The sequence below is a fragment of the Corythoichthys intestinalis genome, chromosome 19 (genome assembly GCF_030265065.1).
Source record: "Corythoichthys intestinalis isolate RoL2023-P3 chromosome 19, ASM3026506v1, whole genome shotgun sequence".
NCBI classification, from domain to species: Eukaryota; Metazoa; Chordata; class Actinopteri; order Syngnathiformes; family Syngnathidae; genus Corythoichthys; species Corythoichthys intestinalis.
In genome coordinates this window covers 24,135,512-24,157,801 of record NC_080413.1, presented here as the reverse complement: position 1 = coordinate 24,157,801, position 22,290 = coordinate 24,135,512, and the positions used below count along the sequence as shown (strand labels likewise).

General features: G+C 39.3%; 2 protein-coding genes across 3 annotated transcripts; both read right to left on the bottom strand.

Moving 5' to 3' along the window:
• Positions 1 to 1,683: 1,683 nt before the first annotated feature.
• Positions 1,684 to 9,850, bottom strand: akirin2 (akirin 2). Its single transcript, XM_057823456.1, has 5 exons — positions 9,330 to 9,850; positions 9,024 to 9,155; positions 2,720 to 2,869; positions 2,559 to 2,630; positions 1,684 to 2,405 (listed from the first exon to the last, which is right to left on the bottom strand). The coding sequence occupies exons 1-5, from the start codon at positions 9,499 to 9,501 to the stop codon at positions 2,395 to 2,397; spliced, it is 537 nt and encodes a 178-aa protein (XP_057679439.1). The 5' UTR covers positions 9,502 to 9,850; the 3' UTR covers positions 1,684 to 2,394.
• A 4,542-nt stretch (positions 9,851 to 14,392) lies between these two features.
• On the bottom strand, positions 14,393 to 22,054 carry cnr1 (cannabinoid receptor 1). 2 transcript variants are annotated; one of them, XM_057823455.1, is made up of 2 exons: positions 21,812 to 22,054; positions 14,393 to 19,042 (listed from the first exon to the last, which is right to left on the bottom strand). In XM_057823455.1, exon 2 carries the CDS (start codon positions 19,000 to 19,002, stop codon positions 17,599 to 17,601), a length of 1,404 nt encoding a protein of 467 aa, XP_057679438.1. In that variant the 5' UTR covers positions 19,003 to 19,042; positions 21,812 to 22,054; the 3' UTR covers positions 14,393 to 17,598. The 2 variants fall into 2 exon arrangements, with proteins under 2 accessions (XP_057679438.1, XP_057679437.1); XM_057823454.1 differs by having other exon boundaries at positions 21,807 to 22,053.
• Between the last annotated feature and the right edge of the window lie 236 nt (positions 22,055 to 22,290).

Below are 22,290 nucleotides of genomic sequence, written 5' to 3'. Positions count from 1 at the left end.
CCCCATTGGATCACAGTGCGCAACAGACATCTAGCTTTATATAGATGTTTTAGCTACGAGTTGACGCAATTAACTAGACACTGCCATTGATGAATATACACTTATTTTATATATGGCGGGGCGGAAAACACTCAGGTGACTTTAAGTTCCACTCTGAGACCCCCAATTTGGCCAACTTTCAAAATTGTCCGATATGCATGTGTGATACATCATTGGAATCAATTTTCTGGGGGAAGAAAAATTTTGAACAGGAGGGCATTTAAAAAAAAAAGAAAAAAATTAAACAGTAAAACCCTAACTGGAGGCAAGAGAATGCGAGAGCAGAATTAAAGACGCCACAATTTTAACGTGTGAATATTATCGCGTAATTACCTTGTTTCGATCCAAAAACTCCATGTAGCATGTATAACCGAGTGTGAAGACACAGCTGTGAATGGCCACAGCCGGATTTTTGGGGGATTTTATGGATGAAACACGGTGATATAACAAGGGTCGCGAGGCAGAAATCGCAGACAACAAGGAGTGGTCGAGATGTTCTTTTTCATATATTTACCCTTTTAAATGTTATTTTTCAATTTTTCTTTGTTTGGATCGAATATTTATTATCTAAAATATTGGGGAAAATACAATTAAGCGATGGTTATGAGGTAGATATCCATGACTTTTTTTACAGACGCCAATTTTTTCATTGTTACGTAATTTGTTTAAAAGTTTAAAATATGCGAGTGAATAATTTTTTAAAGTTTTTTTTTTTTTTTTTAAACTAAATATTAGACATCAATTAATGATTCTAAGCTAAAAATGACAGACATTTCGAATAATAAATACGATTACTTACGGTCTTTACCGGCTAGGTCTTCAAAAAAAATGTATTCACTTGCATATTTTAAACTTTTAAACAAATTACGTCACATTGAAAAAAATGGCATCTGTAAAAAAAGTCACGGATATCTACCTCATATCTATCGCTTAATTGTATTTTTTTTTTTTTGTTACTGTCGCACTTTCTCTGATATGTTAGATGAATAATCGATCCAAAGAAAAATTGGGGGAAAAAAACAAGTTTAAAAGGGTATATATACATATGAAAAAGAACATCTCAACCACTCCTTGTTGTCTGCGATTTCTGCATCACGACCCTTGTTATATTACCATGTTTCACCCATAAAATCCTCCAAAAATTCCATCTGTGGCCATTCACAGCTGTGTCTTGACACTCTGTGATACATGCTACATTGGAGTTTTTGGATCGGAACAAGGTAAGTAGGCGACAATATCTCTGTAAAGTCACGGCGTCTGTAATTATGCTCTTGCGTGCTCTCACCTCCAGATAGGGTTTTGCTGTTTAAATTTTTTTTTTTTTTTAAATGCCCTCCTGTTCAAAAATTTTTATTCCCCCATAAAATTGAGATTTTAAGCTTTCCAATGATGTATCACACATGCATATCGGACAATTTTGAAATTTGGCAAAATTGGGGGTCTCTGAGCGGAACTTCAAGTCACTTGAGTGTTTTCGGCCATTATATATAAATATATAAGATTTGTTTTTCATTAATGTTAAAATGTGAATTGGGTAAATACTGTCCACATCTCACAAGAAACAAAACAAGAAATAGCAGACATGTTTTACTTTGCTACGTGACAAAATAATATGTACTCTTGATTTATGAGGAAAAATGCCATTTTATTTTTTCCAACAGGACAAAGGTGAAGACCAAATAAATGCGTTTGTCTTTCTGTGTGCACAAGGTGGGCCTTAAAATGGCATTGTAGTCAAACAAATCCATACATTTCAAAGGTGTGTTACAACCAGGTAATCAACGCAAAGTGAAAAAAAATTAGCAGTGGAAACATGTTTATTAGTTTTCCCAAGTTTAAACCCCTTTTTACTACAACAAGCGAAACATGTTTTTGTAATAGGAATAAAATTCAAACTTAAAAATGTATAAAATAAAAATACAGTGTATACAAATGTATAGAAGCAATAAATGCCAAAACGGTGCAAAACAAAATCAGTTTTCCCTTCAAGTCTGGTCTGAAAACTACTTTGAACAGCTTTGAATCCCTTTTCCAAAATTTACAAACAAAACTTACGTAAAAGAAGGACAATTGAATTGAAAAGGCCAGAGTTTGAGGCAGTCAACCTCGTCTATCTGAAGGCATCCAGAGAAGAAAGCCAAGTAAATGTTGCGAGGCCACAGGTGAAAGTTACAGAGGGTCTGAGGAATTGTCAACAGCAGAGAATGCTTCCCAAACTGCTGGAGCAAGCAGCAAAAAATGTGAAAGTTGCAGACTAGTCCATCTAGTCCACTGGGAGGTGATATTGGCACAGGTAGGATATAGTCCAAGCAGACCACTGAGGTTCCAGTAGATTGGATTATTTTCCGCATCCACTCAAGAAACATCTGCAAGGGGGAAGAGTATGTTTCAACCTAAATTATCCAATATGTAACTGGTGTCTATTACTTTTCCATGGGTTTTTAAAGCATAAAGGCAATGTGCTATAAATGCAAATGCAATTTCATACAGGCATAATTGTTTGGAAGAATTACACTCACAGCTAGCAGGCTGCTCTCCAAACCTCCGCATCAGCTGATCATGTGTGAACTTTACAAAGGCATCGTATTGCTCTGTTTGGGGTGAAAAAAATAGGCAATTTTGAGTATGTGTACATGGAAATTAGATAACTCACTGTGATGAAACAATCTGGTCCTCGTACCTGCTAATTTTTTGGTCAGGATCTCGTCGTACTCCTCCCGGATTTTGTCCTCGTTGTCCTTAAGTAGTCTTTCACAGATCATCCCCACCTGTCGAAGGGAAAATAGGGGCTGCTCTTTTCTAGTGGGAGATGAAGAGCCTGAGCATGAACCTGTTGGGGGAAGAAATCAGACCATTAATGCAGGAATAAAAGACTCCACTCAAACACATGCAGATACATGGTGAGAGATGTCTAAGGAAAATGGGTGTGCAGTGTGCACAATAGGGCTGCCACACTTAATTGACAACTGTTTGACTATTAAGTTAGTCGACATCTATTTTGATTGTCAATCGCTGAGGCATTTTTGACCTTATATATACAGTGGGGCAAATAAGTATTTAGTCAACCACTAATTGTGCAAGTTCTCCCACTTGAAAATATTAGAGAGGCCTGTAATTGTCAACATGGGTAAACCTCAACCATGAAAGAAGGAATGTGAAAAAAATAACAGAAAATCACATCATTTGATTTTTTAAGAATTTATTTGAAAATCATGGTGGAAAATAAGTATTTGGTCCATACCAAAAGTTCATCTCAATACTTTGTTATGTACCCTTTGTTGGCAATAACGGAGGCCAAACGTTTTCTGTAACTCTTCACCAGCTTTTCACACACTGTTGTTTGTATTTTGGCCCATTCCTCCATGCAGATCTCCTCTAGTGCAGTGAGGTTTTGGGGCTGTCGTTGGGCAACACTGACTTTCAACTCCCTCCACAGATTTTCTATGGGGTCTGGAGACTGGCTAGGTTACTCCAGGACCTTGAAATGCTTCTTACGAAGCCACTCCTTTGTTGCCCTGGCTGTGTGTTTGGGATCATTGTCATGCTGAAAGACCCAGCCACGTCTCATCTTCAATGCTCTTGCTGATGGAAGGAGATTTTCACTCACAATCTCTAGATACATGGCCCCATTCATTCTTTCCTTTACACAGATCAGTCGTCCTGGTCCCTTTGCAGAAAAACAGCCCCAAAGCATGATGTTTCCACCCCCATGCTTCACAGTAGGTATGGTGTTCTTCGGATGCAATTCAGTATTCTTTCTCCTCCAAACACGAGAACCTGTGTTTCTACCAAAAAGTTGTAATTTGGTTTCATCTGACCATAACACATTCTCCCAGTCCTCTTCTGGATCATCCAAATGCTCTCTAGCGAACCAGAGACGGGCCTGGACGTGTACTGGCTTCAGCAGGGGGACACATCTGGCAGTGCAGGATTTGAGTCCCTGGCGGCGCATTGTGTTACTGATAGTAGCCTTTGTTACTGTAGTCCCAGCTCTCTGTAGGTCATTCACTAGGTCCCCCCATGTGGTTCTGGGATTTTTGCTCACCGTTCTTGTTATCATTTTGACGCCACGGGATGAGATCTTGCATGAAGCCCCAGATCGAGGGACATTATCAGTGGTCTTGTATGTCTTCCATTTTCTAACAATTGCTCCCACAGTTGATTTCTTTACACCAAGCGTTTTACCTATTGCAGATTCAGTCTTCCCAGCCCGGTGTAGGTGTACAATTTTGTCTCTGGTGTCCTCCGACAGCTCTTTGGTCTTGGCAATAGTGGAGTTTGGAGTGTGACTGACTGAAGTTGTGGACAGGTGTCTTTTATACCGATGAGTTAAAACAGGTGCCATTAACAGGTAACGAGTGGAGCCTCGTTAGACCTCGTTAGAAGAAGTTAGACCTCTTTGACGGCCAGAAATCTTGCTTGTTTGTAGGTGACCAAATACTTATTTTCCACTCTAATTTGGAAATAGATTCTTTAAAAATCAAACAATGTGATTTTCAGTTTTTTTTCCCACATTCTGTCTCTCATGGTTGAGATTTACTCATGTTGACAATTACAGGCCTCTCTAATCTTCTCAAGTAGGAGAACTTGCACAATTGGTGGTTGACTAAATACTTCTTTGCCCCACTGTAAATATATATATTTTTAAATTTCTGTACAGTGTGTTTTGTGTGGTGATTTATCACATCATTTGATTTGAGACAAGTGGCTGTTTTGTGTGTTTTGTGTCACTGATCAGCATTATATCATTTCTATCACTGTATTTAGGCCTCTCACGATAACAAATTTTAATAAGCGATACATCGTTTCAAATGATTGCTGGGGTTCGTGCTTTTTTCCCATTTGCAAACCCTCTGCAAATGAAAGCACGAATCCACGCTGGCACAACCTGACTCCCACTTGCCAAAGCACGACTGCAAATTGGCAAAAGCACAAACCCTAATTGTCACAACATGAATGCAAATGGCTCACAAGGCGAATGCAAGAAAGCACAACACGACTGCAAGAGACGACCCGGAAGTTTAAAAAAAAAAAAAAAAGGGACGACACTGTATATTGCTATGTGCGCTTTGTGACCATCTCTACAGACCTCAATGAACTCGAAAGTCTTTATATAAAAATGATGTCAATCGTTTGTGCTGTGAAAAAAAAAAAAGTTGTCCATGCTGCCTTTGAGTGAAGACGTCATAACTCCGTGGCTGACTGAGCGTATCAACTCTCTCAATAACATGGGGGTGTCAACAACTACCACAAACGAATTTGGGTCCATTTTGCAGTAAATACATTTCAATTTCTAGTGATGACATCACTCACAGCCCCTCATTTATTGCAAAATGGACCCGAAGTGGTCCCATTTGTTTCTAATACGTTCGTGCTAGTTGTTTGGACACCCCTGTTATTGAGAGTTGCTATGATACGTCAGCCACGGGAGTTATGACATCCTTACTCGAAATGAATATATCATTATCTATAAAATGACACTAACGACAATTTTTTACAGCACAAACAATTGACACAATTTTTAATAAAAAAAGGGAGGCTGATTGACTTCAGACTAGGGCTGTCCCAAACGACTAATTTCCTCCCGATCAGTCAACCGACTATTTTTACAATTAATCGACTAATCTATTTTATTTTATTATTATTTTTTTTTTACTAATAATGAAATTTTTGTTGAAGCTTATTCATTCACAAAAACATTTTGTAACACCTAAATTCTTTATTAACGTATAAATAAATAACAAATATCAATAATAAATCACAAACAATGAGGTCAAATGCTTCTGGCATTAACTAGTGCAAAAAAAAAAATGTAATCAGAAACACTGTGGCGTCACCTTTTTAACAGGAGTCAAAATAATTCTACTCTTTTTGTGGTATGTCTATATTGTTCTAAATGTTAAAATGAATTGCAATGGGCCTCATGTCCTGGACAATCATTTTCAGAATGTTTTGTGTGAGTTCAGATGCTCTTTCTAGTGTGCATTCCGCATTTTTTTGGGAAGGGGAAAAACTGTTCAACTTTTGTTTGTTTTAACCTGAAAATAGATAAAGCAGAGGGCACACTGAAATATTACCAAAATTATTTTGAATGAAAGGCACACATAGAGTAACAAAAATGAAATATATAGTTTAAATTTTATAGTATACTACAATATGTATATACACAATAATACTTCATAATATGAAGTAACTAACATTAGTGCAGTCATGGATTAGAGTAAGCAGGCCAGTGATGTGTTTCCATATATATATATTATGTATATACAGGATATATATATATTTTTTTTTCCCCAAGTAGGAGCTTCCATGATCCTAATAAATACAATCTGCATGCCGTGCACAGAGATGTCGAGATTTACAGCTTTCGGGAGCAGCAGCAGAGTAGATTAAAAACGTGAAGTACGTGGCGGAAAAACAATGATGCACGTTGATACAACGCACATAAATGCAACTGTAAATGCAATAATAAATGCAAAACTTCAATTAAAAAAAATTGTTTGAAAGTTGTATTGACTTACAATCCGTTAGCTTGTTGTTTCTTGTTTTCCAAAATTACACCTTGGTGAAGGCGCTTCAAGTTAGGGCTGGGCGATATGGCCTTAAGTACGTATCACGATAAATTGAGCAGATTTACCTCGGTAATGATAAATGACGATAAATTTGCCCAAGCGGACTGTTATATAATTTGAACATTTGAATCAATGCATGGAATACAAATTAACCGTTTCTCGTTAAATTTATTTACCAGGTTTCAATTTAACAATTGCACATGCAGTCTAAACATTAAGTATTAAAAAAAATCTTGTAAACAATAAGAATTCTAGTGTGAACATTTATAACAGCTTGTATGACTTGAAAAATTTACAACATTATAAAAATCAATATGATGACTGTGCAAACAAGTAATTCTAACACAAATGACTTGCAGCTTTAACAGTACACTTCAGACAACTTATTGGTAATGGCTGCTGTGACATAATTATTCAACGCAAGTGTTTACGTCAAGGTTTCAGTTTATTTTTTCTCCAGAACATTTTTTAATACATGCACCCCCCACACAGACACAACCAGATTAAAGCTGTATTGCTCTGATGCCAATGAAACATTTAAGATTTTATGATAGCAGAATAAAGCAAACACATACAGAAAAATAGCTGTGGCCATTAAACTGTCATATTATATATAGGCTTCACTGTTGTATTATATTTTATGCTGAGTGCTTTACCATCATGAAAGCTTTCAGAGAAATCACACAGAGATACCAAATAACGCGACATAATGATTGCTACGTGAAGTCCGTGCCCAGTCCACTCATTAATTTCAGCCGTTTTGACAAGGTTAGAGCCGCTATCCGACTCCATCACGTTCATTTGTACCGTTAGCCGCAAGCGTTAGCCTGCGGCTTGGCTACCAGAAAAAAAGCACTGAAAGCATCCTCTCCTGAAATCGTGAGAACCAGGGAGGACAGCGGGTGAAAGCCCGTCTGGAAGCCGCCAAGAGTTTACTTAATGTTGAGTGAAAGTTTGGCGAAGCTAAATTAAGCCCGACTCCATCCCGTTTACTTGTAGTGTTAGCCGCTAGCGTTAGCCTACCGGCCTTCTGTTTGTTTGGCTTCCTGAAAACCACATGACTCCATACGTAAGCACACTGTCTGCTTTCTTAAAGGGTAATGAATACAGCCGAACAACACAGAGTCAAAGCGGGAAGAAAGACTATTTTCTTGTTTTTTTAAATTACCGAATTCACCGACATGGTCAAAATTACGTTGGTCATCATGAAGAATTTCGGTAACGGTAAATTTTCGGTTTACCGTCCTGCTCTACTTCAAGTGTTGGGTGCTACCGTGGTATGCGACCTCAGCTTGGCAAAGAGTACACACAGTGGCACCCTCCATATTTTCCTTGAAATAATTCCAGGCTCTGGCCATTTTGGTCCGCTTTTTTGGCTTTATGCCGCTTTCACCGCTTGCAACGCGAGCGCCCGCCATTCTAAACTTTATCCGCATGTAATTTTTTTCTAACCCGTCATTACCCGTCGACGGTATGTTTTAATGTCGACGCATTCACATAATCGATGACATCGACGACGTCAACTAGTCAGGACAGCTCTACTTCAGATTAACCTATTAAAGAGTTGTAATAAATATCTCAGACGATAGCAGGACAAAAAAATCTTTTTATAGCACAAACCATTGACATCATTTTTATATAAATTTGCATCTGACAGGGTGGCCAACTTCACAGAGGTCTGTAGAAATGGTCACAAAGCACATATAGCAATATACAAAGTGTCATCCTTTTGTTCTTTTTCTAACTTCCGGGTCGTCCTTTTGCAATCGTACTGTAGCTTCTTGCAGCTGTGCTGTGGCTACTTGTATTCGTCTTGACTTTACAAGTGATGTTTCTGAGTCTAGGAATTTCAGGCACTTCTGGAGCTATTATTTTCTATTAGTGTGATTCAGTAAACATGTTTTAGGCATTTCAATGAAGTTCAGAGTTTGCATTTTACCCGTCAATTTTGACACTTCTACCGCAACTGAACATCGGCTCTGAAAAACTGTTATCGGCGCCTCTAACTACTAATAATCGGTATCGGTCCTGAATAACCCATATCGGTCAGTCTCTAGCACGTCACCATCTCTCTCACAGCACTAGTATCAAATATGTGCCAATGCGATTGTGGCATTCCCTCACTGTTTCACTTGTTTACCCCGTCCAAAAGATCTGCTTTTTTATTTAATTTCCGCTGTGCTGCTTGCCCAATGACAAGAAATGAATTCAATGCGAGATTGAAATGATCAAAACATGCACGCCAGTGTTACACCCAAACAACACAAATGCCTTAGAAATCCCTGCTGTAAATCTACACAACTGTGAAAGCAGAGAATTATATGAGGTCTACAAAAAAAAAAAACATCAGTATGTACTGTGACAAATTGTAATTGGTGCACTTGCCAGGAAGTGATCAAAATAAAATGTTACCTGAACTAGAGGATCCACTAGGGATGTTGTGCATGTCCAGAGGAGAGAAGCTATCTACTTGCTGGAAAGTACTGTCCAAGTTTCGTCGTTTCAGCCGCTTGTACTCCTGCTTGATGTTTTGAAGGATTTGTTCTGCAAATAGTAGTTAATTTACAATCAATTCACAACAAATAAAGGTTTCAACATGCCAAAATGTGGGTTAATCGTCACAAGCATTGCACAGGATGTATTCACGGCCTGTATCTTCTTGAAGATTCAAATAAAAACCTTCTAAGGTAGAACAATATAAATATGTAAGGGAGCAACCTGTGGTGAGTCTGGACGACACTTGTCCGAACGGGGAAGGCTCCAGACGGAGGTACTTCTGCGGTGAAGTGACGGGAGACCGGATCGGGGTGCACCTCCTCCTCTTGGGAGAAGCTTGGGTCATTAATGGATCAAAATCCAGAGTCCTTTTCAAAGTAGCTCCACACGCCATCACGCAAGTTCCAAAATCTCGACAAGAGAGAAGTAGCTATGATGTTCCCGTTATCTGGAGATCTGGGTGTGAAACACGACGGCTAGCTTTCGTTCTCCGGCTAGAGTTCTGGAGCGATTCCGGCCAATGAGAAAATGGGACTTTCTCGACTTTCGCTTCTTTCCGTCGACCGATGTCACGCAGTTGTGGTCGACAAACGTGTTGTGAACCAAAGCGGCCACGACAACACGTCTTAGCTGTGGCGTATCGTCAGATGAACGCAGATTTTTCGACGCTCTACAAGCCAAAGACAACGGTTAAGCGTTGGCCGACTTTGATTCGTTAAGTTTCAGTGTGTGCGCATGTGTATTAAAATACCACACTTGCCGGGAATTGTAGTTTTTATGACAATTGAGCCATCGTGTTGAAGTCACTTGAAAACTACATTTCCCGAAAACTCAACCATTTTTCAAACTCCGTTTGTCAAGAAACAATCCTCGACGAAAGGTTACCGAACGATTTCAATGTGTTTAAATTAAACAATAAATATGATTAAATAAAAACAATACAAACAAATAATACAAATATAATATCTTCTTAAAAATATGTCAAATAATAATTCTAATTATGGTGATAATTATGGTGATGAAGTTTGACGAATGTTTTTTTTTTTGTTTTTTTTTTAATTAAGCGTAACTTTTATCTTCTTTTTTTTTTTTTTTCCCCAAATTATTATTAATTAAATTATCAATTAAAAACTACGTTTACTGCTACAGTTCGTCGCAAGTAGCTATATGAAGTTTTGTCTTTGAAAGAGCTATGCAGAGGTGGGTAGTTAGCCATAAATTGTACTCAAGTAACAGTAGCGTTACTTCAAAATAATATTACTCAACTACAAGTAAAAGTAGTCATCCAAACATTCATTCATTCATTCATTTTCCATGCCGCTTCTTCCTCACGAGGGTCGCGGAGGTGCTGGAGCCTATCCCAGCGAACTATGGGCAGTAGGCAGGGGACACCCTGAACTGGTTGCCAGCCAATCACAAACAATTTACTCAAATACAAGTAAAAAAGTATTCGATGAAAATAACTGCTCAAGTACTGAGTAATGAACAATTGCATATTTTTTCTCAGCTACATGGTCATTTATATGAACTATTATTATTATACGTTAATCCAGGGGTCCCCAAACTACGGCCCGCCTCCATATTTGGTCTGGCCCCCTGAATAATAAGCGGAGACCAATAGTGTATTTATTTCCTGGCTTTTTTCTGTGAAGAACCCAGAGAGGGTTATTTGGTTATTATCTATTTAATTAATAGTGTTATTATTATATTATATTATATTATATTATATTATATTATATTATATTATATTATATTATATTATTTACTTTTGTTCCGTGAAGAATCCAGAAAGGATTATTTGATTGTGGCTTTCTGAAAAACAATACATTTTTACATTTAGGCACTCCTGGAATCATCACACCTTTTCTGTTACAAACTGACCCCGGCCCCTCATCAGAGAAGGAAAAAGTTATGTGGCTCTCATAGGAAAAAGTTTGGGGACCCCTGCTTTAATCTGTTAGATGTCCATATTAGTCCAAAAATATATCAGAATCATTGAACTCTGACTAAAAATAGAAATGATAATCACGTCGTGACTGTCCTCTAATGGGTAAACACATTTTCCTCCATGAAACTAGTACTATGGGTTCCAAATAAAAACTAGGGGAGAGTTCGAAAACTGCAATTTTGATTATTTTTTTCTACCTGAAATGCTTTGTTTTTGTCGGCGCTTTAAAGACGCCAGTTTGAAGTTAGAACACTGGTGTGATCATAGGACTTGAATGCAAGCGTGTGTGTGGTGCAAATGGTATAGACAACTTTCCTGAGCGAAATATGGCGGCGCCATCTTGGAAAATGTCTGCTCCGAACTTCCGGTTTAGAAAGAACAACATGAATTGCGGTTGAAGTAAGCAGTGTGTTGACAAAATTAAAGCTGCAAAAGCAAAGCAGAGGAACCCGGGGAATCAACAAAAATTGATTCAGCATGACATAGATGACACTCTTAGACTTTCTGCACTGTGTGTGATCTCCTGGAAGCGCCTGTATATATGGTTGGAGGTGCAATGTTTTCATCAGCAACCAGCTAGTAGCTACAATGCGACGGTGTGGCTCTACCTCGCCATGCGCCTTAAATCGAAACCAGCTGCAGACAAGAAGTTAAGAATATGATTTAAACCTAAGGATATTCCTAAAAGATTGTATGATTGATACGCCGGCCACATGAGTGACCAAAATAGGTGAAATTACAAGTAATATTACATTTGCCGAATGCAGGAGGGCTAACACGGATTTTGTTATTACAAGGAAATATTACAAGGGGTGTACATATAAACAAAATAGTATGTCATTCTTTTTTATTTCAGATATTGATCGCAATAAAACATTCGGACAACATGATTCTATATCTTGTTTGATTTAAAATGATTGGTGCATGTGCAAAACAGGTCAATAAATCACAATATATAAAATTATTAGAAAAATGTTAATGAAGGTGGAGCATAAATCAAGCCTTCCATCATCAAAGAAGAACGCATGTAGTCTCGATAAATGTCCATCAATGTACAATAAGTGTTGAAGTAAGGCACATAAACTTGTCGTCCCTTGCCTAACAGCGTTTTCCACCTGTAAAAAAACGAACAAAAAACTTATGCGTTGACATAATTGAGCCATCTACACGTACTGATTAGCATCATGCTAGCAGCCACAGCAGTGCAGTAGTTTTAGTAAGTAATATGAAAGATCATTATAATTACAATCACCATCGTAATAACAATATCAAAAGCAACAAGTCATTTCATGAGCAAGATTTTAGCTTTAGTATTTTTTGAGCACCGGTCACATGAAAATGCAGGAATAGGAAGTGCATACCTTTCATAACACAGCGGCAACATGGCTACAAAAACACCCGGTCTTTGTGGTGGCATGAGCTTGGTTTTACATCTGCCTTGATGAACATGTTGTCTTCCCCTGTGGTAATGAAGACAGTTGGATACAATATTTCCCAATGGTCTTTTTTAAGGGATTTTGATGAGTAATGTTACTCCAGCTCCACTGTTGTTTTGGATGGAGAAATTCTAAAATAGAAGTTGCGAGCGGATATAAGGAAGCAAAGCGGAAGTACTTTGGAAACTTGTCTATAAAGGAGTCATATGATCATTCTTGCCGCGTCTGATTGAGGAGACTGGGTGGTGCTAGAAAAAGTAAAGTCAAGAGAGAAAAAAAAGGTAGCGACTCTTGTGCAGCCCAAAGTAGCAGAGTAAAAGTAGCGTTCCTTCGTCACAAATCTATTCAAGTGAAAGTAAAAAGTTACTGTTTTGTAAAACTACTCTTAGAGGTACATTTTTCTCCAAAAGTTACTCAGGTAAATGTAACTCTTACTACCCACCTCACGAGCTAGGGGACGGGTTTGAGTGCCCCTGCTGACAAAAAATGCGAGATGTTACTGCTTACTGCCGAGGTGCTCTTGAGCAAGTTATTGTTCCCTCCTGACTTACACTGGTGCGCTAATTACTCAAATACATATAAATTCATACAGTTTTCATTAGTTAGTCAATTAGTATTAAGGCTGCAGCGATCAATTATTTTAGTAGTCGATTAATCTATCAATTTCTTAGTTCGAATAATCGACTAATCGGATTAGGATTTATTGCGTTGCAGAATAAATTTTAGGAGATGTAAAACAAAGGCTTGCTAAAATTGCACTTTCAAATGGGCATTAAATTCAAATTTAAAATACCTGATCTTAGCCGCTAGCTTAAGTGGCATGAAATGTTAGGTTTTTTTTTCTAATTTTTAATAAAAATTTTTTTTTTTTTTTTTACAAAGCTCTTAACAAATTGTTAAAACACATATTGCCACAAAAAACGACTAAATACACCTATAAACTAAATTATGAATGCATTAAAAAAAAAAACATTGGCTCAAACAAAAACATACCTCATGTTGGTCGTAACAGGGAGCAGCTGGATTCAGCCATGTTACATGAGATATGTCATATTCACTGTTGCCACTAGAGGGCGGTGTATCCAACCAAATAAAAAAAAACCTAAATGCAAACACTGTCAAAACAAACCATTACAAAGCCACTCTAATTAAACGAATACTCGAAGCTGCAAAATTTTATTTGAAGCTTTTTTCTAATTGAATTACTCGAGTTAATCGATTAATCGTTGCAGCACTAATTAGTATAACAGTAATAACTAGATAACAATTGCATTAAAGGCTGAAACACTTTATTAACAAACTGTCAATACATTATATGGAAATTCAAACAGGACAATCCATCAAATTGAACAAGGGTAAGAAAAACTGTGTGAATGTAAAAAATGTTGCGGTCACAAACACACAAGAGTGCTTTCGAACTGTTCAAATGTTTCATATAGGTCCAAGTTCAAGGGTACAAATCTTGGCTTTGTTATTCTACTGTGTGTTTCTTTTTCCTTTTCCCCCAAGTCATTTGGCAGGTATTAAACCATGAAATGAAAAATTGACTTTTCGCAGGTTGGAATATTTAGTTTATACCCGATAATCCTTTTGACATCTGTGCAGACAGATGTTCAAATTTTCCCAAGTCTTCTAAGTTAAGAAATGAACAGAGGAGAACAGATGCTGCTGTCATGTGACGTCTATCGTGTAATTTGTCCCTGTGGGGATTATGAGAAAAAGAACTGACGCTATCCAATGTGATAATTATTTTCTTGAAGACGGCTGGTGATAGAAACTCCTAAATTTCCATTAGGGGGCGCTAAAACATAATATATTGGATGATAGGAAACTGATTTGAGAAAAATTGGGGAAGTAGTCAACCATCCATTTTTTATGGCTTATCTCTTTCAGGGTGTTGGAATATGAATAATTATTCACACAAAACATGACAATCATCTGCGACTTTATTGAAACAGTAATACTAAAAACACTTGACTGGTTGTGACTTTTTTTTTTTTTTTTTTTTCCATTTTAAGGAGTCTTTATTTTGTCCCGACTGTACAGAAAGTCACTTGACAGATTTTTTTTTTTTTTTTTTTTTTTTTAAATATATATAGCTTCACCATTCAAGAATACAAGACGCAGCAGAAGCATTCACTGGTACACAGCTCTCATGGATAGCGTCACACCAATTTAAAAAAAAAAAGAAGAATGTTTGTGCTGTAAAATTCTTAGTTGAAAAAGCACGACTATTTATTTGGGGGAAATGTTCTGAAATTCTTCTGTATGTGCGTACATTTCCTTCATCCATTTCTTTATTTGTACACGTAAAATGAATAGCAGACGATATTTCAATTACGTTAAGAGTACTTCACTACAGGCCTGTGCATGGGAGGCTCCTATGCCTAAAAAAAATTAAATTAAACAACCTAACTGCAAAAGAACCTACACCCTGCTTCAACAGTAGTACTAAATACAACTCACTGTAATGATTCATTAAAGGCTTTGGGTTGGAACTATATCACCAAGTCACAAGGCATCACAGACATACATTCTAGTAAAAGCAGACACAAAATGACCGCAGCTTGCACAGTTGTGACCCGCACACTGTGTCCTTTTGTTGTTCAAACCTTCTGCCTCAAGCTTTGCAGCTTAGTGTTTAGATTTGAACTAGAGATGGGTATTATATAATAATTTGATTGATCATTGATTGTGCAGAAGTGATCGTTGATTGACAGCAATTGAGATTACTGTGTACACAACGCACCGCTTGGCAACAGCCAGTAGAGGTGCTGTTGATTCATTCTTAATTAGTTTGAGGTCCAATTGGTCAGATCCCATAAAAGTACATGTTAAATTATCTTCATTTTTCTTCATAGTCAAATGCCCATCCCTAATTGCAACACTATTTTAGCATTATACACTGTACAGTTGATGAATGTGATATTCTACACTCTCTAACGGCTAGCAAGTAAACAAATGGTTACATTTATAGGATGGTGATGATCACCATTTGTTTAGTTTTTTAAGTACTTAATCAAAAAAGCTGCGTTGACATGTTTCTCGAGTTAGAAGTGCTTTTAGTTTTCACACTGAACGAATTGTTACGTTTCACTTGCTACTTGCACACTTGCCACTCACTCACTGAGTGTTGTCAGAAGATCTATAAAAAAAAGTGACTCGTTCTACTAATAAGAGAAAATGTCTGTACATGAAAGCCTGTGAGATTGTAAAGGCCGTTTCAGACTAGCGGCAGCCTAGTGTGAAGGGTTCAACGGCAACCCATTCATTGTGTATGTGGGAGGGGACTTCTCGGCACCGGCGGTCATTTTGGATGGAGTGGAAAGTCTTGAGTGAATTTATAAAGAAATAGAGACTTTTTCGCATCCAATAGCGGAGATGCAGGCATACTTATATTTGCCTGGCACGGCCAGACTGTTCTCCCTGTGTTTTTCAAACACTGAGAGAATAGTCTGGGACTCAGCCCATTAACGGCCTCTTGAGCAAGTACAAAATCAATCGACAAATCAGATTCGTTTATTTGCGTGACGTGTTCTTAACGAGCAACGTCACTCTTCCGCGTCGGAAGTCGTCTCCACAACAACACAGATGGCGAACAGGCGAGCCGAGAATATGTTCCAATCCACGGTAAAATCAGTTTTAAATGACCAAAAACACATCGACACAAGTCATAGACAACAGTCTGTCTCGCGCTAGCCATGTTGAACAAACTCCGCTCTCCTCGTATGTTTACTTCCGCGCGCAAGTCCCTCGTCCCGCCCGTCGCTGATTGGTCCACTCCACTGTCTGTTTGCTGTGGCTTGCTCCGCCCTGGAAATTTTATCTGCTTAATAGTGGCCAGACTCAATAGCTGGAACAGCGGTGAGTCTGGAGTACCAGGCTATACTATATATCTGTGCTATCAGGCTGTTTCGGCGGACGGATACAGGCAAATCAAGGCAGACGAAACCTTGATAAGATTTTGCGAGGTCTGGGACGCTCAAAAAATGACTCTCATACTTTTCCTTGATAAGCTAAATGGTACGTCAAAGTGCATTTGTGTGGAAATGTAGTTCACGAACAACCCAAAAAAACTATTCACCTTCTCACCGGCTATACTAGAACTCCTAACATGGCTATTATAATGCCCCCTACTCCATGAATAGGAAAAGTCACGGTTTTCTTGTGCAACAATGAAAAATAAATGCATTGGTGCTTGGGACAATAGTAAATATGCTTTCCGCTTTTCACTTCCTGACAGCTTCTACGTCAGGCAACGTAGCTTCTCCCGTTTTGCGCTTGCCGTGCTGCTCTTCACACTGGGCTGACGCTAGTGTGAAAACGCCTTAAAGGCGAGACAGAGCCAGACAGAAGGAGAGAGGTTTCGTATATTCATGGTGCAAATGGCACACAGTCAGATGTGTGGAATTCAAAATGTCAGTAGCCCCTTGTTCCCAACATGAAGATACATTATTTTCAAAACCTGAAGTCACAGTACAAAAATATAAAATGCATTCATTAATTGGACTCTCATGAAAGTCAGTAGCAGAATTCCTTCCCATCTAATGGACCTTGTAATACCATTTGGCACTTGGGCACACTTTGTGCTCACACAATAATAATGGTGCAGCTCAATGTGATATTTGGCCACTCTGTCGATGTTACGAGCATGAAATGTTGGTAACAAAAACGGGCTACTTTGGTTCAAACATCATGTAATTAATCTAGTTTAGGTTCAAACGTCATGGTATTAACCCATATTTATGTATGTTGTCGCAGTTATACAGTAAAACTGGTTTCCGGGTTTGGTCACGTCACATTCGTCTCTCTGCGCAAGAGCTGTTGTGATGTTATTTTTATTCAACAGCAAAAGCAGTGTTGGACAAAGTGGTGGCCGCCTGAGGCGCATGAAAATTGAACTTTTTTTTTTTTCATTAAGTCGACCCCGCAATGAGTATTTCTGCCAAATTTCATGCTCGTGTCATCAAAGGAAAGACAGTTTGGCTTCTCTGTTCCACTTTAATGTAAGCTAACTAAAATGTCTTTTCCTCCAAATCAGTTTTTTTTTTATGTTGAATGGCAGAAACATAACATTTACCCACTTTCCTCCACTTCTGACAGCCAATTAGACAGCTTCCGCAGAAGTCTCTGTGGACACGGACATTGTTACTTTGGCTATTTTCACAGTGGTCTTCACGCAGCTCTCAGCAGCCCTGTTGGCTGAGATGTTGGCGTTGCGGTTCTGGCAGTCCGACTCCAGGCTGTTGTCCAGTTGCTGACCGCTGCCCCTGCAGGCGTGGCACGAGCTGAGGAAGGCGTGTCTTAGGTCCTTGCTCCTCAGGGCGTAGATAATGGGGTTGACGGTGGAGTTGAGCAGGCAGAGCATGCTACAGAACGCGAACACCGTCTTGATGTCGTCGTCCATCCTCCAGAAGAGGTCATAGACCATGATGGCCAGCACAGGACCCCAGCAGATGACCAGCACAGCCAGGATGAGCACCAGGGTCTTGGCCAGGCGGATGTCCATGCGGGCCTGCTCAGGGCGCGTGGTCTGCACCTTGGTGCCGTCTGCAGAGTACACCACCAGGCTCTTCTGCGAAGTGCGGCTCAGCATGCGCACGGCGTGGTGGTGTGCTTTCCACAGGATGTAGATGTAGGCGTAGATGATGAAAAGAACCAGCACGCTGGTCACCCCGATCCAGAAGAGCAGGTAGTTCTCGTCGATCAGGGGAAATATGTCGGAACACACGGACTTGAGGCGTTTGCAGTTCCAGCCCAGCAGAGGTAGCACGGCAATGACGATGGAGATGGTCCACATCATGCAAAAGGCGATGACCGCCTTGGTCCGGGTCACGATGCGCCTATAGGCCAAAGGTCGGTGGATGGAGATGTATCGGTCGATGGCGGTGAGGAAGAGGCTGCCCACTGAGGCGGTGAACGACGCTGTGACGCCGCCCAGCTTGAAGAGGAACACGTTGGGGCTGTCCTTCCGGTGGAATACATGGAAGTCCAAGAAGCTGTAGACAAAAATGACGCTTCCCAGTAAGTCGGCCACGGCCAGGCTGCCAATGAAGTGGTAGGAGGGCCTGCAGCGGAGGGTGCGCGACTGCAAGATCACGCAAAGCACCACCAGGTTCTCCAAGACTGTGAAGGTACCCAGGGTGAGTGACATGACAGCCACGGCCAGCTGTTGGCTGGGCGTCAGGATCATGAAGCACTCCATGTCCATGAAGTTCTCCCCACATTGAATGTTGTTGCCCTCATCCCGGAACGTGCTCCGGTTGGATAAGAGCTCCGTGGCGTTGGTCGGGTAGAAGCCCCTGAGGATCAGCTCCTCGTCTGGGGGGATCTTGTCGGGGAAGGCATTGCTGCGGAAGGAGGACAGGGGCTTCTGGACGGAGAAGACACCCTTGAAATCCACATCGCTGACAGGCTCGTCGTAGTTGGCGTCATTGGAGCCGAGGTATTGTAAACCAGAGGTGATAGTCCGGAAGGTGGTGTCGGCCACAGCGTCCAACACGGACTTCATGTTGCTGTGTGAGACGAGAGGACTGCGAGCCTACACCGACCTGCAAAAGGACGACACACGTCTGAGGCATGGTCGGAATGAAACAATGGCACAATATTCTATGGACCAGCACTATATGTAGCCTAACATCGCTTGGGAATCTTGAGACTATATGAAGCAAACCCTTAGGCTAGGTTCATACCGCAGGTCTTAATGCACAAATCCGATTTTTTCGTGTTTTTCCAACTCCAGTGAGACATTAATTTGACGGTCTGAACAGGATAGATCGCATAAAAAGTGGACCATTTCAAAAACGGTCTGGGTCACTTTTGTATGTGATTAAAATCCGATCTGGGCCAGAGTTTTCCAAAATGTGGCTGCGGTTTGAACTGTTAAGTCTCCCAAATTCACGCGGCAATTACGTCAGCAAAGAGCGAGAGGCACGGAGGACGGCAGCGATGTAGCTGTACATTAGCGTTAGCGCCTAGCTTGAACTTGGCTTTTTGGGAAGAGGCGAAGGGGTGGGTTCAAGCCTGAGAATGCTCGTTTTTCTTTCTGTATGGTATATGAGCAGTACTGTATTTCAATATTGCTTACATGGCCGAGAGTCTGCGCAAACTGACCATGTGTGTGTGCATGCAAGCACGACTCACGCACATACGGTGCATGCGTTCTATCAATCCATATAAACTTTGAATATAAGACTAAACAAGGATTATTTATGTCTGTTATATGTGTTCTCTTTTTGGAAATCAAAATATGATCACCCTAGAATGATGCAGAGCCAGCATGTGTAGTCATTTGTTTTTATGTTTTGATGCTTCTGCGCATGCGGGTCAGTTTGCTCAGTGCGTGTCAGACTGCGAGTTAGTTCGCATGCGTAATACTTGAACGTGTTTAATGGACAAAAGCAGGCTAAAAGGGAATGCCAAAAAAAACATGACAAAAAGTTGTAATTGTGCATTAAGACCTACGGTATGAACCTAGCCTTAGACACAAAGTCTACAAATAATGCACTGCAAAAACTAAACAACCACAGAGACCAATTTATTGGCCGCCATTGATGGGGGTAGACATCTAATACATTTTAACTGAGTGGACTAGCAATGAATAATGCAAATATCCAAAATCAAGGTCTTCACCAAGATTCTTATCAGGTCGTTTTTGTATTTGAACATCACTTTCTTCGACCTTTGCCCTGTCTTTAAAATATGAACTACTGTTTATGAGTAATATTGGTTTAAAATGCACTCTAAAAAGATTTTGGTTGAACCTCAATATGTGTTAAAGGAGACGAACTACCACTTGTCATAATTTGAAGGGTGGGAAAAGGGTTTATTCAACTTTTTGCGACATCCCAAGTGGTATTTGATCACTTTTTGACACTATTAAAACTCAACTATTAAATGTACACACTTTGGTTATTTTATCAGATCAGTAAAGGACTGACAACCACTTTCATAATTTTGCCTAAAAAAATCTTTGAATGACACAATTTTTGTGGTAAAATTCAATCCAAGTGGAACTTGGTGGCTTTTAAAGGCAAATTGAGTGTTTTTCCTTTTTTAAAATAACTTGGATTAAATAATCTTTCCGTTATATCATTAAATTCCTGTTTGTTTCTCAAGCTCGATTTTAACGATGAGCATCACAGCACCACAGAACCTCTCCCTAAATAAACTACACCCACAAAAAATACATCATTAGAATGATACATCTCTGACTTTTATGCAGGTTTATGAGCAGATGGCTAATGTTTTGCCCGGTAGGTGTAGTTCAGCAGAGCTTTTTAGACCCAAGGAACCACCTTACATTAATACTAAAGATGAGCTTAATATTTAAAGATATACTAGTACTTGATGTTACTTGACATTGTATAGATTCACATATTTAACTATACAAAATATTAAACACACCTTGCAATATGAATACTCCACCCACAATTAACATATTGCTCAATTAATACCTCACGAATGTCTCCTTTGAAGCATATAGTGTACCTAATATTTTGCCTGATGTGTTTACAACAGGTAGGATGCAGCAGGGGAAGAATAATATTTAACTTATTTGAATTAAAATTTAATCTATTTAAATTAATTGATATGATTGATGAACTGATTTTTTTCCCCAATGTTGACGCTCATCATCATCATGTCGCTCCATGTGTTCTGGCTCAATTGCCTTTTACGAACGGGCATAAAACTTGCATACATACACGATTTTTATGCAGATGTACCTAATATTTTGACAGGATGTGAATATACAATAAGGAATCTGCAGCAATGCTTTTGACAACCAAGAAACAACACTAATTGGTTTTAATACAATTATTCAGTTGTCATGTTTGGAAAAAAAAACATTTGGGTGCCCCTGTGTTCATGGATGCTCCTCTTCATATTTTAATCCTGTTGGAGAAATTTAAGGAATTCATATTTTTTCACTTTTATTTGCAAGTTTCATTACAGAAACGTATTTGATTGATGATGATCATCTTTTTTGATGATGATGCTCCTCATCAAGCCCGTACTACAGTATATATTTTCCTATTTCTGTATCCGTGTTTAGAGGACATAACAGTGCATTAAACAAAAAAGTTTAAAACAAAAACAGACATGTCTATACATCTAGTAAATTTGCATAAATTATCCATGCAAAAATAGGAACAAAATTAATCACCATAGCACTAATTTTTCATGTAATTATAGTTATGAAATGGTGAAATCACAATGTATTTTAACATGGAAAAACACTAATCCGTCAAAATGAACGAAACTAGTGTAAAAGATGTGAATAAGAAGCTCTTCAAAAATACAAATGATGGTTACCTTACATAATTCCCACCAGTGCGCAGATCCGCCCTTTATCTTTGTGCGTTAATCCAAGCCAGAAGCGCAACATCCAACCTCCCCTCAATTTACGTAAAACAGCAAAACAAAGTGTGATTTATTAAAAATCAACCATCATTTAGTGGAAATTCTGCAGACAAGTGCTAGTTTTTGCGTGCGCGCCAAAGTGTTTGATCTGTAGGAGGATGCGAGCGTGGCTCCTCCAGACGCTCTGTGCTCTCCACACTCCTCACACTTTTTATAAGGCGTCGCTCCCTCAAAGCCACGTCACGTGCTTTCATCCACTTTTACAGCTGGCCGGCTCCACGATGCACAGTCAGCCTGCGCGCGCGCACACACGCACCGAAATCTTGTTTGAATTCCCAATGCTCCCTTCCTTCTCTGCAGACCACCGAGCTCAAAGAAGCATGAAGAACAGTAAAATCAGATTATGAAGCCTGTCTTGAACGAAATTTGGGATATT